Here is a 16,579-nt window from a genome sequence, read left to right as displayed (position 1 = left end):
CTGTGGCTCTGGCAGTGGCAGTATCAAGCATACTCTGGATATTATGCGTTTGACTATGTAAAGCTATGTGTGCATGTTGTTGTTCTCCCATATTATACACTTTCTAATAAACATTTTTATGAATGCGTTTTAAAAAAAATCAGTCAGTTACACTAGACACCATGCCTTGCAAGGTTGTGTCAAATCAAATCAAATATCAAATATCTCAGGCGTAGCAATATGGAAATTGGGAGTACTACTTATTCACAACAGCGTATGTTCTCTTTAAATGGAGCAAGCTAGTACCAGCTGTGTTACTGAGCGAGCCTTCTGCTTTAATAGCATGTTGCATTATGGGTTGTTTGTAGCCTTAATGTTGCTAGGCTAGCAAGTTTATCCCCGTCTGTCTACAATGTGTGTGGTCAGCCCCAAAGGCTCAGTTTAACATTTAGGATTTGACCTATTGGCTCATGTTAATGCTCCACAAAATGAAAAATTGTTAAAAATTAGATTTTTTGTTGGTAATTTGTTGTTAAAAATAACTTGTCACAGTTTTTAGATGCATCTTGTACACACTTCAGTGGTCAGGCTGTAAACTAAATATAGTCAGTGGTCCCATACGTGACTGCATTTAGTTTACTTCATGTAGTTATTTACTCATTACCAGTAAACTATAGCATATATTTTAACTAACGTTACTAACAAGGCTGTGCATCTACTGTCAATATCCATAACTGAGATGTGTAACCTTTACATCACTGTAAGGTTGTGTAGCTAGTCCGACCAAGGTCTATTATCCATCCATTACTCCACCTTTAAATCTAAAAGGCTGACAGGGGTTTCAATATTTTGGCCCTTATAGTCTGGAACCATCTTCCTCTATACATTAGATCAGCTAATTCTGTCAGCTACTTCAGCAAGATCAAAATATGTTTTTATAGGTGATCCCTTATTTGTTTGGGAATGACATATTGGCATGGTACATATGTATCTATTGTACCATGTATCTGTTTTTTAGTGTTATGTGTATATATCTGTATGTATAGTTTTTGTTATGTGGAGTGTTTAAAGCACTGTTTAATGCTGAGTTTGATACAAGTGAAATTACAATTGTAATTCCACCGATAACAACAACATTTTATCATTCCACAATGAAAGCTATGTAAACAAATAAATAATACTACTAGTGCTACTACTATGATTCATAATGATGATCACATAACAATAGAATAAAAGGTTTATTCTATACTAGTTTCTAGTAAGGACAGTAGTAGGGACCCCCATAAAAAAGTGTTTTTAATAAAACCACCATTTTTCAGTTGATGAGAGTGGCAAGAATCTAGTTACATTTATCTTCTCTGTAAACTTTTCATGAACAGTATCAAGCGTATTGGGAATTTATTTTTGCCCTGACTTGGTTTTACAGTAAAAGCAGCATAGTAAGTAGCAGCCACATAGTATCAGTCCATCAAACGTACCTGTATGCAGACCACTTATTCGTAAACTGGATGGAAGGAATTTGTGCTTTCATCTTCAAACCATCGATTGGCAATAACCTGCAATAAAACATACATATAATAACCTAACAACAACTCCAGTAGTAATAATAATAATGATAACATTATGCCAAACAACTGAATTTACAACAATTTGCAATTTGTGTCTCCATCTCTGATTGTGCCGCTTTGTCTGAATATTTGTCTGGGTGTGTGTGTGGGTTTGTGTGTGTGTGTGGATACTCTATAGATTCTAAAGTCACTGAAGCTTGCTTTCACACTGGCTATAGAGTGTGCACCAGAGGCAAGTCTGGGCTTGCCTAACATGCTGTGTGTGTAAACTGTACTCTGTTTTCCCTCTTGGAAGGGGTCCCTGTTTGCGGCAGCTCCCCATTCCCTGTTAACTCTGCTTGGGCCAGCTCTTCACTGGATACCACAGCTGCCGTTTCCTGCTGTGATGGTGCATATGTATCCAGCAGTTACTAACTTCCAATAGACATTCTGGCAAAATACTGACTCTAACATAATGTAAACTAAAGTATTGACATATTAACTATTGGCATAATATCCTTATATTGGAAGATAAGTGTGTTAACATATGCACTTGTGTAACTCTGTATGTGTGTCTACATGCATTCATCAGCATTCATGCATACAAATGGCACCTGTTATCTAAGGACTTGTGGGCTGTGTCCTCACACTACTTGACTGGGAAACACTGGTGTGGTCAGAGAGCACCAGAGTACCTCTCATAAATCTTTACTACTCTATGCCCCGGAGAAATATGGCTGGAAGAAAAAAAGCAAGAATGAAAAAAAGGCAAAAACACACATGGATATGGATTCAGGAAGGGGGTAAGATAGGTTGGGGGGTGGGGAAGGTGGAAACCACCCAAGATAGTTAGGAGAATTGCATGTGGTTAGTGACATTCACAAGGGAGGATCCTGGGTTCATTGAAAACAGCAGTGTGTATGAATGGAAGTGAAAGGTCTGGGATGTATATATTCGCCATCATATGTGTGTGTGTAGCTCTATGTGAATACACATTCCTGTTATTTTGTATGTGCACATGGAGGTGAACTTATGAAACAATACATATACTGAATGTGTAATATACGGAATGTACAAAATGTTTTCTTGTGTGTAAATATGTATGGATTTACTCAATGAGTCTTAACAGCAAACATATGTGTGTCTGTTTGTATAGGAAGCCTGTCTGAAAGACATATAGTGTCAGGCCTTGCTGTTTTATGTGATTCCATGCAGGGTTTGTCTGCCGAACATTATTCAAGAACAGAGGGCTCAATTTAGTCCATGCTCCAGGTCCACGATCCAAGGATACTTAACCAATATGAACAAAAAACACACCTTGTCCTTAATTGTTACATAATGTGTGACACAAAACTTGAAGTCAAATTTTTGTAGACACTCCTGTGATGCATAATTGACTTGATGTACAGGCTGTTTTAAGTCACATTCTCCTAGAACCCCCAAGCACTCTGGGAGAATAACCAAACAATAACCAACAAGAGCATTGTCCTTTCCCCTGCCAAGATCAGCACTGGCCATGCTTGAGAAAATGGTCTAATGTAACATGACATATAACATGTATGTAATATATATATACATATACAGTATGCAATATAACATATATTTATGTAGGTAATATAACATATATAATATATATGTTAGATTACATATATATAATATATGTAATATAACATATATACTCAGAGTGAACAGTTAACTCTTTATTGTACAGAGAGAAAAACACAAAGCTCCCTTACTCAGTTTTACCTTTCTAGAGGCTAACATTATGCCATGTGAAACACTGTCGACAATTTGTTCTTAATTGTTTCTTCCGGTAAATATGTAAAAGCAACCTTCCTAGTCAATGATTTTCCTTGGCTCCTTTCATCAGTTTGTCACTGCACTGTTAGCTCATCTTTTGATTTTTTTCACTTTACATCTATCAGTCAAAAAAATCTATAGCAATGTGTACCCAAAAGTAGCACCAGTGTCAACTGCTCCATGTGATAAAAAACAAACAAAAAAACACCAGCTGCCCACAGCTGTGACGAATTAACCTCTGAAATACCCTGAATGCAATGTGATGTGACATTGCTTTCCAAGCTGTAGAGTGTCTATTGCCTTCATAAAGTGTGTCTGTGAAGTGTCTCTCTGTTTGTGTGTGTGTCAGGGCATAAGGGTTGGAGGGGGTTGATGTCTGCCTTCTGAGTGAAGTGTGTAACAGTGTGTGACAGTGAGTCATCGATAGTGAGAGCCAGGGCCAGACACTTCTTAGAAAGCATAAAGCGTGCATGCCCCGACATATCCCTGTCTGTTTATTCATCCGGCTTTTTGGACTTTTTGTGGATCAGTATGATACTCCAGAACAGAAAGGTTATGACTGGATTATGGGCAGGTACCAGCATCTATCCTGGAGTTATACTTTGCTAACTAGTAATTTTTTAGCTGATTTTCGAAAGTTGTATAAAACATTGATCATCCTTGCCTTAGAACAGCACAGAATCAATATTTTTTCTTTACTTGAGCTGAAAAAGCTTAATTGGCTAGCACTGTTGCTGATTATGGAATTCCCAGTTCTCTGATGTTGCCCAACTATCAGATGACTTGATAAACAGATACTTGTTGATTTGGGGCTGAATCAAAAATGTGGCAGAAAAATGACCCCAGCAGAGTACATCACTGAAAGCAAGCTTCATCACAGTTAGTAGTAGATATTAATGTTAAAATAGTGTTCACCCCCCAAAATTTCCCTTAATAAAACCCTCATATATCAGCCATAACTCCACTGGAGTTCTGACAATGAACAAGATGAAGGAATGCCATTATTGCCAACCAATATGTTTAACCCTTCAAAGAAAAAAAGCCTTCATGGATGAAAATAAGGTTGTGTTCAGGCCGACATTAGCGCTGTATGAAATCATGAATCCCCCCTCATTCATTTGAACATGGTGACTCTGTTGACACAGCGGAGGTGCCAAAAATAGAGGGCTCCAGTAAAACAATGCTGGGTCGTCCAGCAAAAAAGTTGAGCCAGGCCAATCAAATACGTGCAAGCACACAGTTGTGGTAGATTACTTTGTAACGTGAAGGCTGTGTTTCTATTATACTATGAGACCCTGTCTCATAGTATTATAAATCCAGTGTTTTGTCGTCTGATAAACCTTCAAACCCATGAATCTTTTACTCAAGCTCGACTTTCTGCATCGTATTTCATATTTTCATTGGTATCTGAAACAACACGAACCCCACCAATGCAGACCCTTGAATTTGTTGAAACACAGTACTGTATTTGGTCTAAACAACCACTATGCGACTCGGGTGAACTTCCCCAACTCCAAAAAAGAGCAGGACAAAGTCACTACCTTAAACAATGCCATAATAAGCAGGTTGCCAGGACATGGAGAACCCACCAGCAAACTGATTTTCCACAATTCAGTTGTAATCATTGTACTCTGGAAGCAGCTGTGAGATCCTTTCCATGAAGGATACCAATACTGATTCCCAAAATTCCAATGAGATGTAACCTTGTCCATTTCCGTCACATTTGTCCAGACCTTTACCTATGGTCATGGGATACTGAAGAGCTTTGAGGGTACAGCAACAATGGCTTATGTTGAACCTAGTTCCAAATACACTGCAGTGATGCCTAATGTATTTCACAAATTTTTCCCAGAACGGGTGTTTTCGTTGACAGACTAATACCCAGATGGGATCAGCTATTCAACAGAGAATGAATGGCTCATATTCAAAGCTTAGGTCTGGATGGTTCAGTCACCTTGGGGCCCCGTCTCCCTGCTCTAAGGGAATTATAGATCAAACGCTTCAGAGCTAGGCTGTTTATGTAGCAGTAAGCTGCTGATATACATTTTTGGGGGGCCTGTGTTCTGCTGTTAAGTTTGGATGACTCAGATATTGATATGATGTATAGTATTTATCTTTTCATTGGGAATTTTGATGACCTGTTGCAGGTAGCTGATCTGTCCACAGCAGAACATTAAATATAAAACATTGTGGTTTTGATACTGGATTTCAAACCCTTTGCTTGCATGGATTGCACAGCCAATCATAGATACATCTTCACATCTTTGAAATACAGTTTACATTGCCTTAGGTTACACAGTGGATGACACCCCTATTCTATCTCCTCTTAAATCTCCAACCACATTAGCAACAGCGCCAGAGCAGGGGTAGGGCCCATCATAACAGCTGACATTACAAAATATTTTCAGTGGCTACAGCTCCTCTCCTTGCGAACTCAATGAAAATGTACCCAGAAAGCCAGGACTGCATGAGCTGAGCAAAGCCAAGCTCTTGGAGTATCTTAGTTCATTCTCTCCCAACCTCCCCCCTCTTTCTTCCTCTTTCTCCCTCCCTCCCTCTCCCTCTCTTTCTCTTTCTCTCTGTCTCTCTTTCTCTTTTTCTTTAATACACCTCCACTCTGGCCACACACACACTTACAGTACAATAATAAATGTGTTGAGATAATGTGGCTTGGAAACCGTATTCAGTCCTCACTTGATTAAACACTGGAATTTTGCACGGTGCCCAGAAATGAGGTTAGCAAATGGCTTCGTTGGTTGTCAGCTTGGAAATGCACAAAAGGAAATCGAGGGAGAACATAGTGTCTACTGCTTGCTGGCTTCTAAAAGTGCTTGATGAATGTTAGTGTACGTCACTTGGGATAATGCGAGTTAGCTGTGTGTGGACTCCAAATATGGCTGGAGTGTGACTGTTAGAGGTTGTAATGACTGTGCTGAAGTGAGAACCCTGCACCAGGCCCCTCTCAGAAGGTACACACCTCAGCTCTGCCTTTCCTCTGCAGATGGACTCACAATGAACTCTCAGTTTCACCCCTACCTTGATGTTGCAAGAAGTGTAGATACCCTAAAAAGACCACTGATGCAAATTCTTGATCTGTCAGCACTCATAAAAATGCGATCAGCTTTATAATTATCTCCGGCAGGCGTAAGCCTGGAGGGGGGATCATGTGTTTGGTCATATGTGTGTGCATGTGTGAGTGTGTGTGTGTGTATCTATCCCCAGCTAATCTCGCATACTACTGGACCCATCAGCTTAATATTTTTTGTGCACATTTATGACTGTATGCTCAAAGACCTCTCGTGATTGCGATGATTCACAATTTTTGAAAAACCCATTTTATTGACCGAGCCTATCGTAAACTTAGACTTTTGTCTTTTCAGCAGTATTCGCCATTTTACAATATGACATAAAAAAAGGCATTTCTGGTAATTGGCTAGGCTAAAAACAAAGCTTACCTAGACATCCATAGAAAAATTTTGTCTCATCTTGAACCATCTTGAGCATCTGCAGATTGATTCCATACCTGAGATGTTATGACCCACTAAAGTTAGACACGATACGAGATGAATAAATCTCTGTTTTTGTTATCTTTGCTGCCATCTTGACTGTAAGGGAACCGGGAGGGACAATTGAGTGGTATTCAACTCTTCTTTCTTTGGGAGGGGAGAGGGAGGTAGGGAGGGGTTTTATTTTGTATGGTGTGTTACAACAAAATGTCCAAAATAAATAACAAAATGTTCTAAATAAATAAGTATTTTTAAATTCTGAACTTTAGACTTATTGTCCCATTTATTGTTTCTTTATTAAGGTTATACAGTTAAGCGAACCCAGGACGCTTGGTCACAATACCATTACACTATTCTTTGCATTTTAAAGAAAACTGAGACTATACTATACAAAAGCACTGTATTAAAAACGTTGCATACATCTATATAAGAAAACTTACACTATACTATACAACAAAAACTTTCTCCCTTTCATTCCACTACTCTCATGCACGCTGGACACACAGCCTTCCCTGCACTCCCTGTTCCCCACCCACATGCCCCCAGACACAGCTGGTGGAGATCTGCACTCTTTAGTTTAGTTTAGTTTAAAATGACTATCTTACCTTTTTGGAAAACTTTTCAGCATCCTTTGAGGAATTCAAGGACCTGTAGCAAAACATATCTGTATTTATCATTACATGTCTTTATATAATTTAACAATAATTCATTATATTAGTGTAGGAAATGGCCAGGCGGCTTTTGCTTGTTGTGTCTGATTTATATTTAATGTAATTTTGTTGTATCTGTGAATTATTTGATGATCTTTACATGTTGTGTGTGTGACACTGTGTCTTTTTGTAATTTTATCCCACAGGCCCTCCAGATGTGGAGCAGGCTTGTGAGCCAAGTGTGCGCACCTGGAGCCCCAATGCAGGGATCGAGCAAGGTGTTGTCGGCCTGTCGGAGTGCCCTCTCCAGGGCTGCATGCTTCAGCTAGAGTTCCCCTACCCGCTGGTACCAGACTCCCTGACTGTGTGGATCACCTTCTTCAGTCCTGAAGAGACAGCACTGCCAGCTATCCACAACATCTTGCTACTGACTGTCAGTGGGAACAACATTTCATTGGGCCCTAGTAATGTCTTCTGTGACACCCCACTGACTCTGAAGCTGGACATAGAGGAAGAGGTGTATGGGGTGCAATTTTTCACTATGGAGCAACACCTTGAGATTGATGCCACCCTCTTGGCATCCAAGCCAGACTGCACACTTTGTAGGTATTGCCAACCACTACGCTACCGCCTGTTGCGCCAACCACCCTTCACCCATGCACCGCACGGTCTGATGTTGAATGAACCTACCCGCCGATATACAGACAGGTGAGTGACATGGTAGGTAAATATTTTTGTATGAGTACACAAAGATCTACATCAGTCATCAGTGACTGACTGTGTCAGCAACACATATACAACTCAATATGTTCTCACTGACATTCCTGAGTTGAGAAAAGTCTAAATAACATAGTTTGGTCTTTGTCAAGGTTTGAGAAAGACCAACCTTTCCTCCTGACAGAGGAAGAAAGCCATACAATATATTGGACACGCTTTGGCTTTTGAAACAATTGTTTTTACCCAAAGTATTTTCTTTTATAAGTTGAGAATTGCTGAGTGATTACCATTTAGCTTCCTGCTTCAGTGTGATGTAATTAGTGGTTTTTGGACAAGCCAGTAAGAAGGTGTTTATCTATCTGTGGAAACTATCCATTAAAATATGTTCTTGTAATACCAGATATCCTTTTCAATACCCCCAGGAGCACTAGCAAGCCACCACTGCTTCTGCAGTTTCAAATCTGCTGCCCAACATTTGTTTCCTAAGTCACAGGTCAATCGTTGCCCACATTTGTTTTTTTCCCATGTTCCACGAAGCAAGGGCAAACAGATGGCTTGTTAAAGGTATTATCTGTACACTGTGGTGAGAGTTTAGTGTTTTGCTTTCATGGAATGTGCTGACTCGATAAAGATTGTGCTATACATGGCACGGCTGCGTGTTATGCCATCTCACTATCGTGCTGTCAGCGTGGTTCACATGAAAAGGAAAATGCTTGATAAGAGGCGAAAGGGTGAGTATGCATGTTATGCAAGATGGAATGATGAGTGTGTCTGTGGAAGACTGTCTGCAGTAGGGATATATTTATTTGGGGGTTTTGGCACACTTGAGTGATTATTGATGTACTGTAGGTAGTTTCACTGCTGTGGTGTATTTCACTAGCTGTGGTTGCATTCCAGTGGTAGTGGTCATTGGCACTGGCTGACTATTTTCTGTTGTGAGAGCATATGGGATCTTGTCTCTGTTAGATGGTCAGAGAAGTTTTGGAGCAAGTAAGTATTCCAGCCATCAAAATCTTTAACTCATTCAAATGAAGAATAAGTGTAACAACAACAACAACATAAATTAATTAATTTATACCTAAAAACTGTTTGGAACAAAACACAGAACATTGAGAGAAAACGTGTGAAAGGGATAGTTTGCACTTTTCTTACAATGTTTTGAGTTACTATTGGTTATTGATCAGGGTGCACGGTGGCAGAGCGGCTACAGCTCCTGCCTCCCAATAAGGAGATCGTGGGTTCGATTCCCGGACCGGACCAACATCACACAATCTCTCTGGGTGGAGTCTGCATGTCCTCCCCGTGTTACCGTGGGTTCTCTCCGGGTTCTCCGGCTTCCTCCCACCGTCCAAAGACATGCATGTGTAGGTTAATTGATAACTCTAAATTGCCCGTATTGAATGAATGTGTGAGTGAATGGTTGTCTGTCCTTGTCTGTGTCTGTGTTCGCCCTGCGACGAGTTGGCCACTGTCCAGGGTGTGCCCTGCCTAAGGCCCGAAGTCACTGGGATAGGCTCCAGTCACCCGCGACCCCCTAACGGGGACCAAGCGGTAGAAAATGGATGGATGGATGGATGGTTATTGATCAATGCATGGACATTAACCTCTATATCTACCTTAGGATAATGAGGCAGGCGAAGCAGTATGTGAGTCTATTACTATGCATAGGTTCCAATGCGTAGCACTACTGTGGCATTCTTCAACAAACAAATAAAACATTTGTCCAACAGGAGAACCAAGAGTCAAAAATATGTCATATATGATGACATATTTTGTGATGTGAGTTTGATGGCTAAGATAATGCCCCATCACACTCGCTGTCTGACAACAAACATAGCCTTTGACATGGTGGAGAAAAGCACAAAGTTTACTAAGATGTTTTGGCATGCCACAAATCCAATGTAAAGTGCTCTGTTTGATCGCCTTGGTCCAGATGCTGAAATGCTTTTGTCGACCACACAATAAGCTGCTTCTTCTTGCAACATGTTTCCATGGGACTGGATAGCGTGATGGAGGTCTTGACGAGGTGGGTGATTGACCTCCCAGTGTCAGGCCACTGCCCTTCACCTGAGCTGGGGCAAACTGCACAAGAGGACAACTGACATCTTGGCTCCTTTGGCTCTATCCATGGGTGGTGGTTTGTTTGGAATTGCTAAGGGCTGAGAGGTCAGGGTGACAGAGTAAATTATGGTGGGGAGTAAGAAGGGTGAAATCAATAGGAGACACAGGGGTAGAAGGTTGGACCAATTGGGGGTAAATTATTGCTAGGCTCAAGGGGGGCAATAGGTGATGGAGGAGAACATTAGGGGGTCAAGAAAGTAGGGTAGGAGGATTGGGTTAGTTTGACCCCATCCCTCTGAGGCACCCCACCCCACATCTTCCTGATGTGGGTTTCAGAGCTGTCATTCAGTCAAAGCCTATCTCAGAGCTGATGTGAAGAGACCTCCCAGCCAAAAGAGAGAGGAGGCAGCTCCCACAGCATCACTACTACCCCACACCCCCTCTGTAATCGGACTCTACCCTGGTTCTGCACAACTCTTTCCCATCATATCCCCCATCCATCCCTTAGCTACTCTGCTGACAAGTCTGCTGCTGCTTCAGAACTCAGTCAACCTCATGTTTCCTCTTAAAAAGAAGATGTAAGATCTGCTTGTGTAGGTTTTTTGTGCTACAAACTTTTGGCTAATAGTGAAAAATAGCTTTGCGCTTCAGCAGTCATCATTGTAAGTACCCTCTGTGTGTGTGTACCAGAAAAGGCCCTTGTGGACATTACTGTGTCCTACAATTTCTGTAACTTTCTGAAACCTACGATCCGACATTCAAATCCACTTCACACTATGATTGGCCAGGTGTGTGGCAGTGAGAAAGCAAGCAAGATTTGAACTTCTCTTTCAAGCTCTCTTTTTTCATTCTTTACACAACTATTTGTGTCAATTTTCCTTGTGTACAAATGAGTGCAACACTATGAATGCCTTCAAGGAGAGACTGCATCAGAAAATGCATAATGCGTCACAACAGCTATAAACACTTTCCTACTGACATGGTTGGACTACACGTCATACAATATCTTACTCTATACTCTTTTTGAGCATACCACGGCCAGACATTCATTGGCAATGTCGATAATGACAAGAATATATTTCAAATTTAAACTGTATTCATTTTGACTTTGATATTAGTAGACTAATTTTTAGTGTCACTGTAAGAAATGAATCAATATTTTAAATAAACAATGAAGGTTTTGGTAACGCTTTTTCCCTATAAATTTTAATTTTCTTCTCATCATACATTGATTTTACTTAAAGTGAGAGAGGAGCGAGTGGGAGGTCGGGCATCAGTCAGCGCCCATCTCCGGAGGCCTCAGCGGGCCAGGAGCCAAACCCGGCAAGAAAAACACCTCAGTATTGTATTACCTGTCATCAAACTGGCCTTCGTCGGTCTCAGAGGTTGTATTCAGTTCCGGTCCAGCCGTGTTCACTGGGAGGCTGCTGAGCCTGGTTCCGTTGCTTGCTAGCTCCCCTGCCTCCAGGATCACGGCTTTTTTTAGATTGTCTGTTTCAGAGTTTCAGAGTTTCAGACCAGAGCTGCGAGACAATGCTGCCAGAAATCGTGTGGCTCACAACTGTGTGGGCAGATCTCTGAAAAGTGGGTGTTGTAAACTCAGCTCTGAAAGAACAGTCTGCAATGCAAGTGCAAATGTACATCCACAAAAGTTTCAAAATAAAGATTCGCCCTTTTGAAACTTAAGTTTCAACGTTTCAAAACTTTTTTTCCAACATATGTGTACCAGTTTTCAGATCACCATTTACAAGGTTTCAAACCTGGAAAACAAACTAATACACTGGGAGAACAGTAACAAATTTGAAACACAAATTGGAAAAACACTGTAAAAAGAGTGCTGCAAGAAGGACGACTCAAATACAAATTTTTTTTCAGCCTATCAAAACATTATGAAAGACTTCAAAACTTAGTTTCAATCTTGCAAAACCTTTTTTATTAGAATTTAACCTTTCAAAGCTTTTTTTTCAGTTTCGAGATATGGCATGATATTCATCCCATATGATTCAGGTAAGTGGTCAGAGTTCTATTTTTAGTTTAGTTTAGACTAATTGATGATGTATCAACATCATGAAGATGTTTATGCAAAAGCAAACTGTTGACTATAGCAACACAGACATGTATAAATGCATGCATTTGCCATGATCTCCTGTCTCTTTTAAAATACCTCTTTTAGGTCCAAACATGTAGCATTAGTTTCTTAGACATACCGTAGGTCTAAAATTAATAGCAGTAAAACCTCAAATGCATGTCAGCTGCCACACTGACAAAAGGAGTATTGCCCTGTTTGTTGTCCTTGCAGGCTCAATCTAAGATATTTTCTCAACTTCCTTAAATGTATCTGCTTTTCTCATCTGGAATCTCTCAGCCAAGAACAACAAGCAGCTACAGGATGGAAACACATCCATATGCATGCTCACACATAAGCCTAGTGCACACGTAAGTGAAGGCAGGAACACACACAGATGCACAAAGACAAACACTAACACTCTTCTTGCTTGCAGTAGTAGACACATACATTAGCACATGCTTCAATGTGTAATCACCTGGTGCTATCAAAACACCTTTGAAAGGCATATTACAGTGCCTTGTGCCTGACTTTGAGCGCGAGCCAAGATAAAACCTCTATTCCTACAGGGGTCTTGAGAAGAAGGTCTGGATGCACACAGAAGCACCAATGATGAAATGTTATCACGTGACACCTTGTCTGCGACTAGATTTGAATATCATATCATATCTAATCATTTACAGATGAAAGTGTGGTTTTATGAAGTCTGGAATGCTACCAGAAGTCATGTCTATGACTGGATATTATCCATCACATACATAAGAGCCAAATGATTGTACCACATCAAGTGCGACCTAGAGATGATGCTGGCCATAAACTCTTTCACAGAATTACTGTTTATTAATGTCCCTGTCACTCTAAATGTTGTTCTCATATATCCCACTCACCAAGTTCTAAGGGATGGAGACTTCATAGAACTGTGTTACATCTGCACCACACCTGACACAGCATGGCTATTAACAGTGAGGTCAGGAGGCGCTATGAGGAGTAGCACTATTGACCCTATAGAACCAAAGGTGCATTATGACATCCAGGTAACATATGTTGCTTAGCAGCATACTTTAGCTCTCAGTCTAGCATAGGATGTAAAAACACTACTGGTGGAGTAGATCATGGTGGATATGTCCTTGGATCTGTATATATCTGAAATAACCTCTACAATCTGTTTGGAAATACTTTGTTTTACCATGGTATGACCTTTTTAAACTTTTTAAAAAGTTTAAAAAGGTCAAACAAAAAGACCATCAACCTGACGACAGCCAATTGCTTCTCCTGAAGCACAAAGGCCTACACTGGACAAAGTAGTTCTGATCTTTTCATTAAGAAGGCTGATCTTCTGATCTTCCAAAGTCTTCTTCTTGTAGTCATCTGATAGCTTTGATGGTGGCAGTGGCTACCTTTGTGTTTGCTCTGTAACTAAGGCTATACTCAGATGCTTGCTATGCTGCAAAACATTTTATCTGGGTCCATAGAGAAAGGCCATAGTGCCCTAATGTGTGACAGCGCAGAGGAGTCCTGAATCCCTATATATACAACTACTCTAGACCCTATATTAGAAGTTGTCATTTACTCATCCCTTTTCCTTATCTCTTCTTCTTTTGTATTTTTTAATCCATGCATTTTCTTCATGTCTCTCGGTGTGGCCTGATCAAGCAGTGCAATTACTTTTCTGTTCATTGGATTACCTTCAGTATGATAGCCAGAATTTCTCATTATCCACAAAAAGGAAATTCATGTGCTGCCTTGCTGCAAAGCAGTATCTGTTTCTCTCTTCTTTCTGTCTATTCTGTGTGTTTGCTCTCCTCCAAGATAAAGTCTCCCACTGCTTGACTTTTCCAGGGGCTAAACTAATTCAATTAGAAGGGGCATGTTTGAGTGTAGCCTGGAGTTGCACCAGCATGAGCCAACATTGCAGAACAGGACATACTGTAGTATAAAAGAGAGTCTGTCAGGTCAAACATTCTGTGTTGATAATAATATAGCCAACATAAATATCTCATCCTAGGCACACGTTTTGCTGTGGGGAAAATCATTCTGTTACTTGATCTTTAGGTCTATCAGTTTTTATATTTGGGACAGCGCAGCTAACTTGAATCTGATCTACTTTTGCCGGGAATGTGATGAACAAACACAAGAGAAATGGGGAGCATGGACCATAGTTATAAATGTCATGAAGAAAATACTCTTTCCTGTTGTAAATCTTCTTTGTGTTTGTTTTAATCATTAGAGGTGTACACACTTGTACACCTCTCATGCAATGCAATGTATTTGTGTATATAATATACACACTGGACTGCAGTTATATATCAGTGGTAAATGGACTGCATTTGTATAGTGCTTTTCTACCGTAATGGAAAAAGTGTGTTACAATTTGCCTCTCATTCACCGATTCACACACACACACATACACACACACATATGACGACAGAGCTGCCATGCAAGCAACTTGGGGTTCAGTGTCTTGCCCAAGGACACTACAACATGTGAACAGGAGGAGCCAGGGATTGAACCACCAACCCTGTGATTAGCGCCCTCTTATTCACTAGTTTTCCTAATCAAAAATAAACTGAATGGTTGGACTCAGAGCTCATCAAAGGTTATTATGGTTTCCCTGCACATCACTCAAACACTTTCTTGATTTGATTGCTGACTTTAGCTCTGGCCTTGGGTAAAACCTTTGTGGTACCAGAGCAATGTTGGCTGCTGGTGTTGCATTGCACTCACACTGGGGATTATATGGCAGCAGTGGGAATAGAGGTTCATGCCTGTGCACCCTTGTTTACATTTGAAGCTCGTAGATGGCTGGCAGTTTGTTAGTAATAACAAAGGTATTGCGTGTGTGCCTGTCAGCTTGTATGTGTATGTGTGTACATGTGTGTGAGTTACGTTGCCTAATGGGCATATGAATCACATATGCCCTGGTACTCATGTGAGCAGTACAGTATCCCTGCATGCTTGTCACTGCATTTACAGCATTGCAGAGTGCATTCCAAAATTTGCTCTATGGTACTTGATGGTCCACATAAAATGATCTATGGCTAACCTATTGGTTTGTTTCTCACCCATATACCTAACTTTTGCCATGTACTTAACCAATACTAACCATGTATATACACAACAATACTGCATATAGCATGCATTACACTCACTCATTTTCTCTACAGTGCCATCACAGTCATGTGTACCAAAAATGCACTGATTTTTAGAACTTTTAAAATGTATACTTTTTCTTGCTGATATTCTTTAATTCCATATTGTGTTTCAAATTATAAATTAATTGAACTTCATTGGCAACAGCTATTTGTTTCTTTAGTTCTTTTGCAGTTTATCATTCAAAACATATTTTTCTGGCATGAGCAAACGTCATGTGACGTCAACGTCAACATCATGTCCTTGAAAATTTTATTGCAATAAACAGTATAAACATGTTTCTATAATTAATTGGTCTGTAATAAGGGAGCCAACTGGATTCCTCTTTGTAATCTAACATAGTCATCACCTGCCATTCACACAAAATGAGGCTGTGGTGTGTGCAGGATCTTCAGACAACAGTCAATGCATATAATATAGAATTCACGAAAAAACATATGACATTTATACAGTATAACTTATTAGAGTGAGTGCATGTCTGAATCAAAATTAGAATGTAACCTTGGTCTTCAGTCTTGTGTACACACACTTACACACACACACACACACACACACACACACACACACACACACACACACACAATGTAGGGAAAAAACTCTGAAAGCCAAAAAAGAAAACCATGAAGGAGAAACCATGACCATAAGCGACAAATCAAAACTAGAAATGAGTAACCAAAACTATAAGCAAAGGGAAAAAAGAAGTCAAAACAGAAAGAAAACTGTAAACAATACAGTTGCAAATGAGAGTGCTGATATGAAAATCAGTTATCCTGTTTTTATTTTTATGATAGTCAAAATAGATAAATAAATACATAAACTCTGAGATCCTTTGCTTGCCTTTACATGTTTTTAATTATTATTATTTTTACCTTTGTTTTTAGTTCAGTTTCCTGTTAAGAAAGTTGTTGAAACATGTGAAACAATGCATAATGTGGATTCATAAAACACTACTTGCATCTGACTCTGAGCAAATAAAGCAGAATTTGAAGTTTTTTTGATTAGTCTGAAGAGACCCATGATGTGTGTCATTCACTTGATCAGTGGCAAACAGGAACCAGTAAGCCTGCCCACAGTTAAAACAGGGCCAGAATCCAACAGAAATGA

The 16,579-nt window shown here is 40.1% G+C and overlaps 1 protein-coding gene across 1 annotated transcript in view; it reads left to right on the top strand.

Moving 5' to 3' along the window:
• Nucleotides 1-16,579, top strand: part of pappaa (pregnancy-associated plasma protein A, pappalysin 1a) — a 93,256-nt gene that overhangs the window by 18,731 nt on the left and 57,946 nt on the right. Inside the window, 1 exon segment of the mRNA XM_044173410.1 lies at nt 7,689-8,190. Coding sequence (XP_044029345.1) covers nt 7,689-8,190 — 502 coding nt within the window.

The sequence above is a fragment of the Siniperca chuatsi genome, linkage group LG18 (assembly GCF_020085105.1).
Source record: "Siniperca chuatsi isolate FFG_IHB_CAS linkage group LG18, ASM2008510v1, whole genome shotgun sequence".
In the NCBI taxonomy this organism is placed as follows: Eukaryota; Metazoa; Chordata; class Actinopteri; order Centrarchiformes; family Sinipercidae; genus Siniperca; species Siniperca chuatsi.
This window is presented reverse-complemented; position numbering and strand designations above follow the sequence as displayed.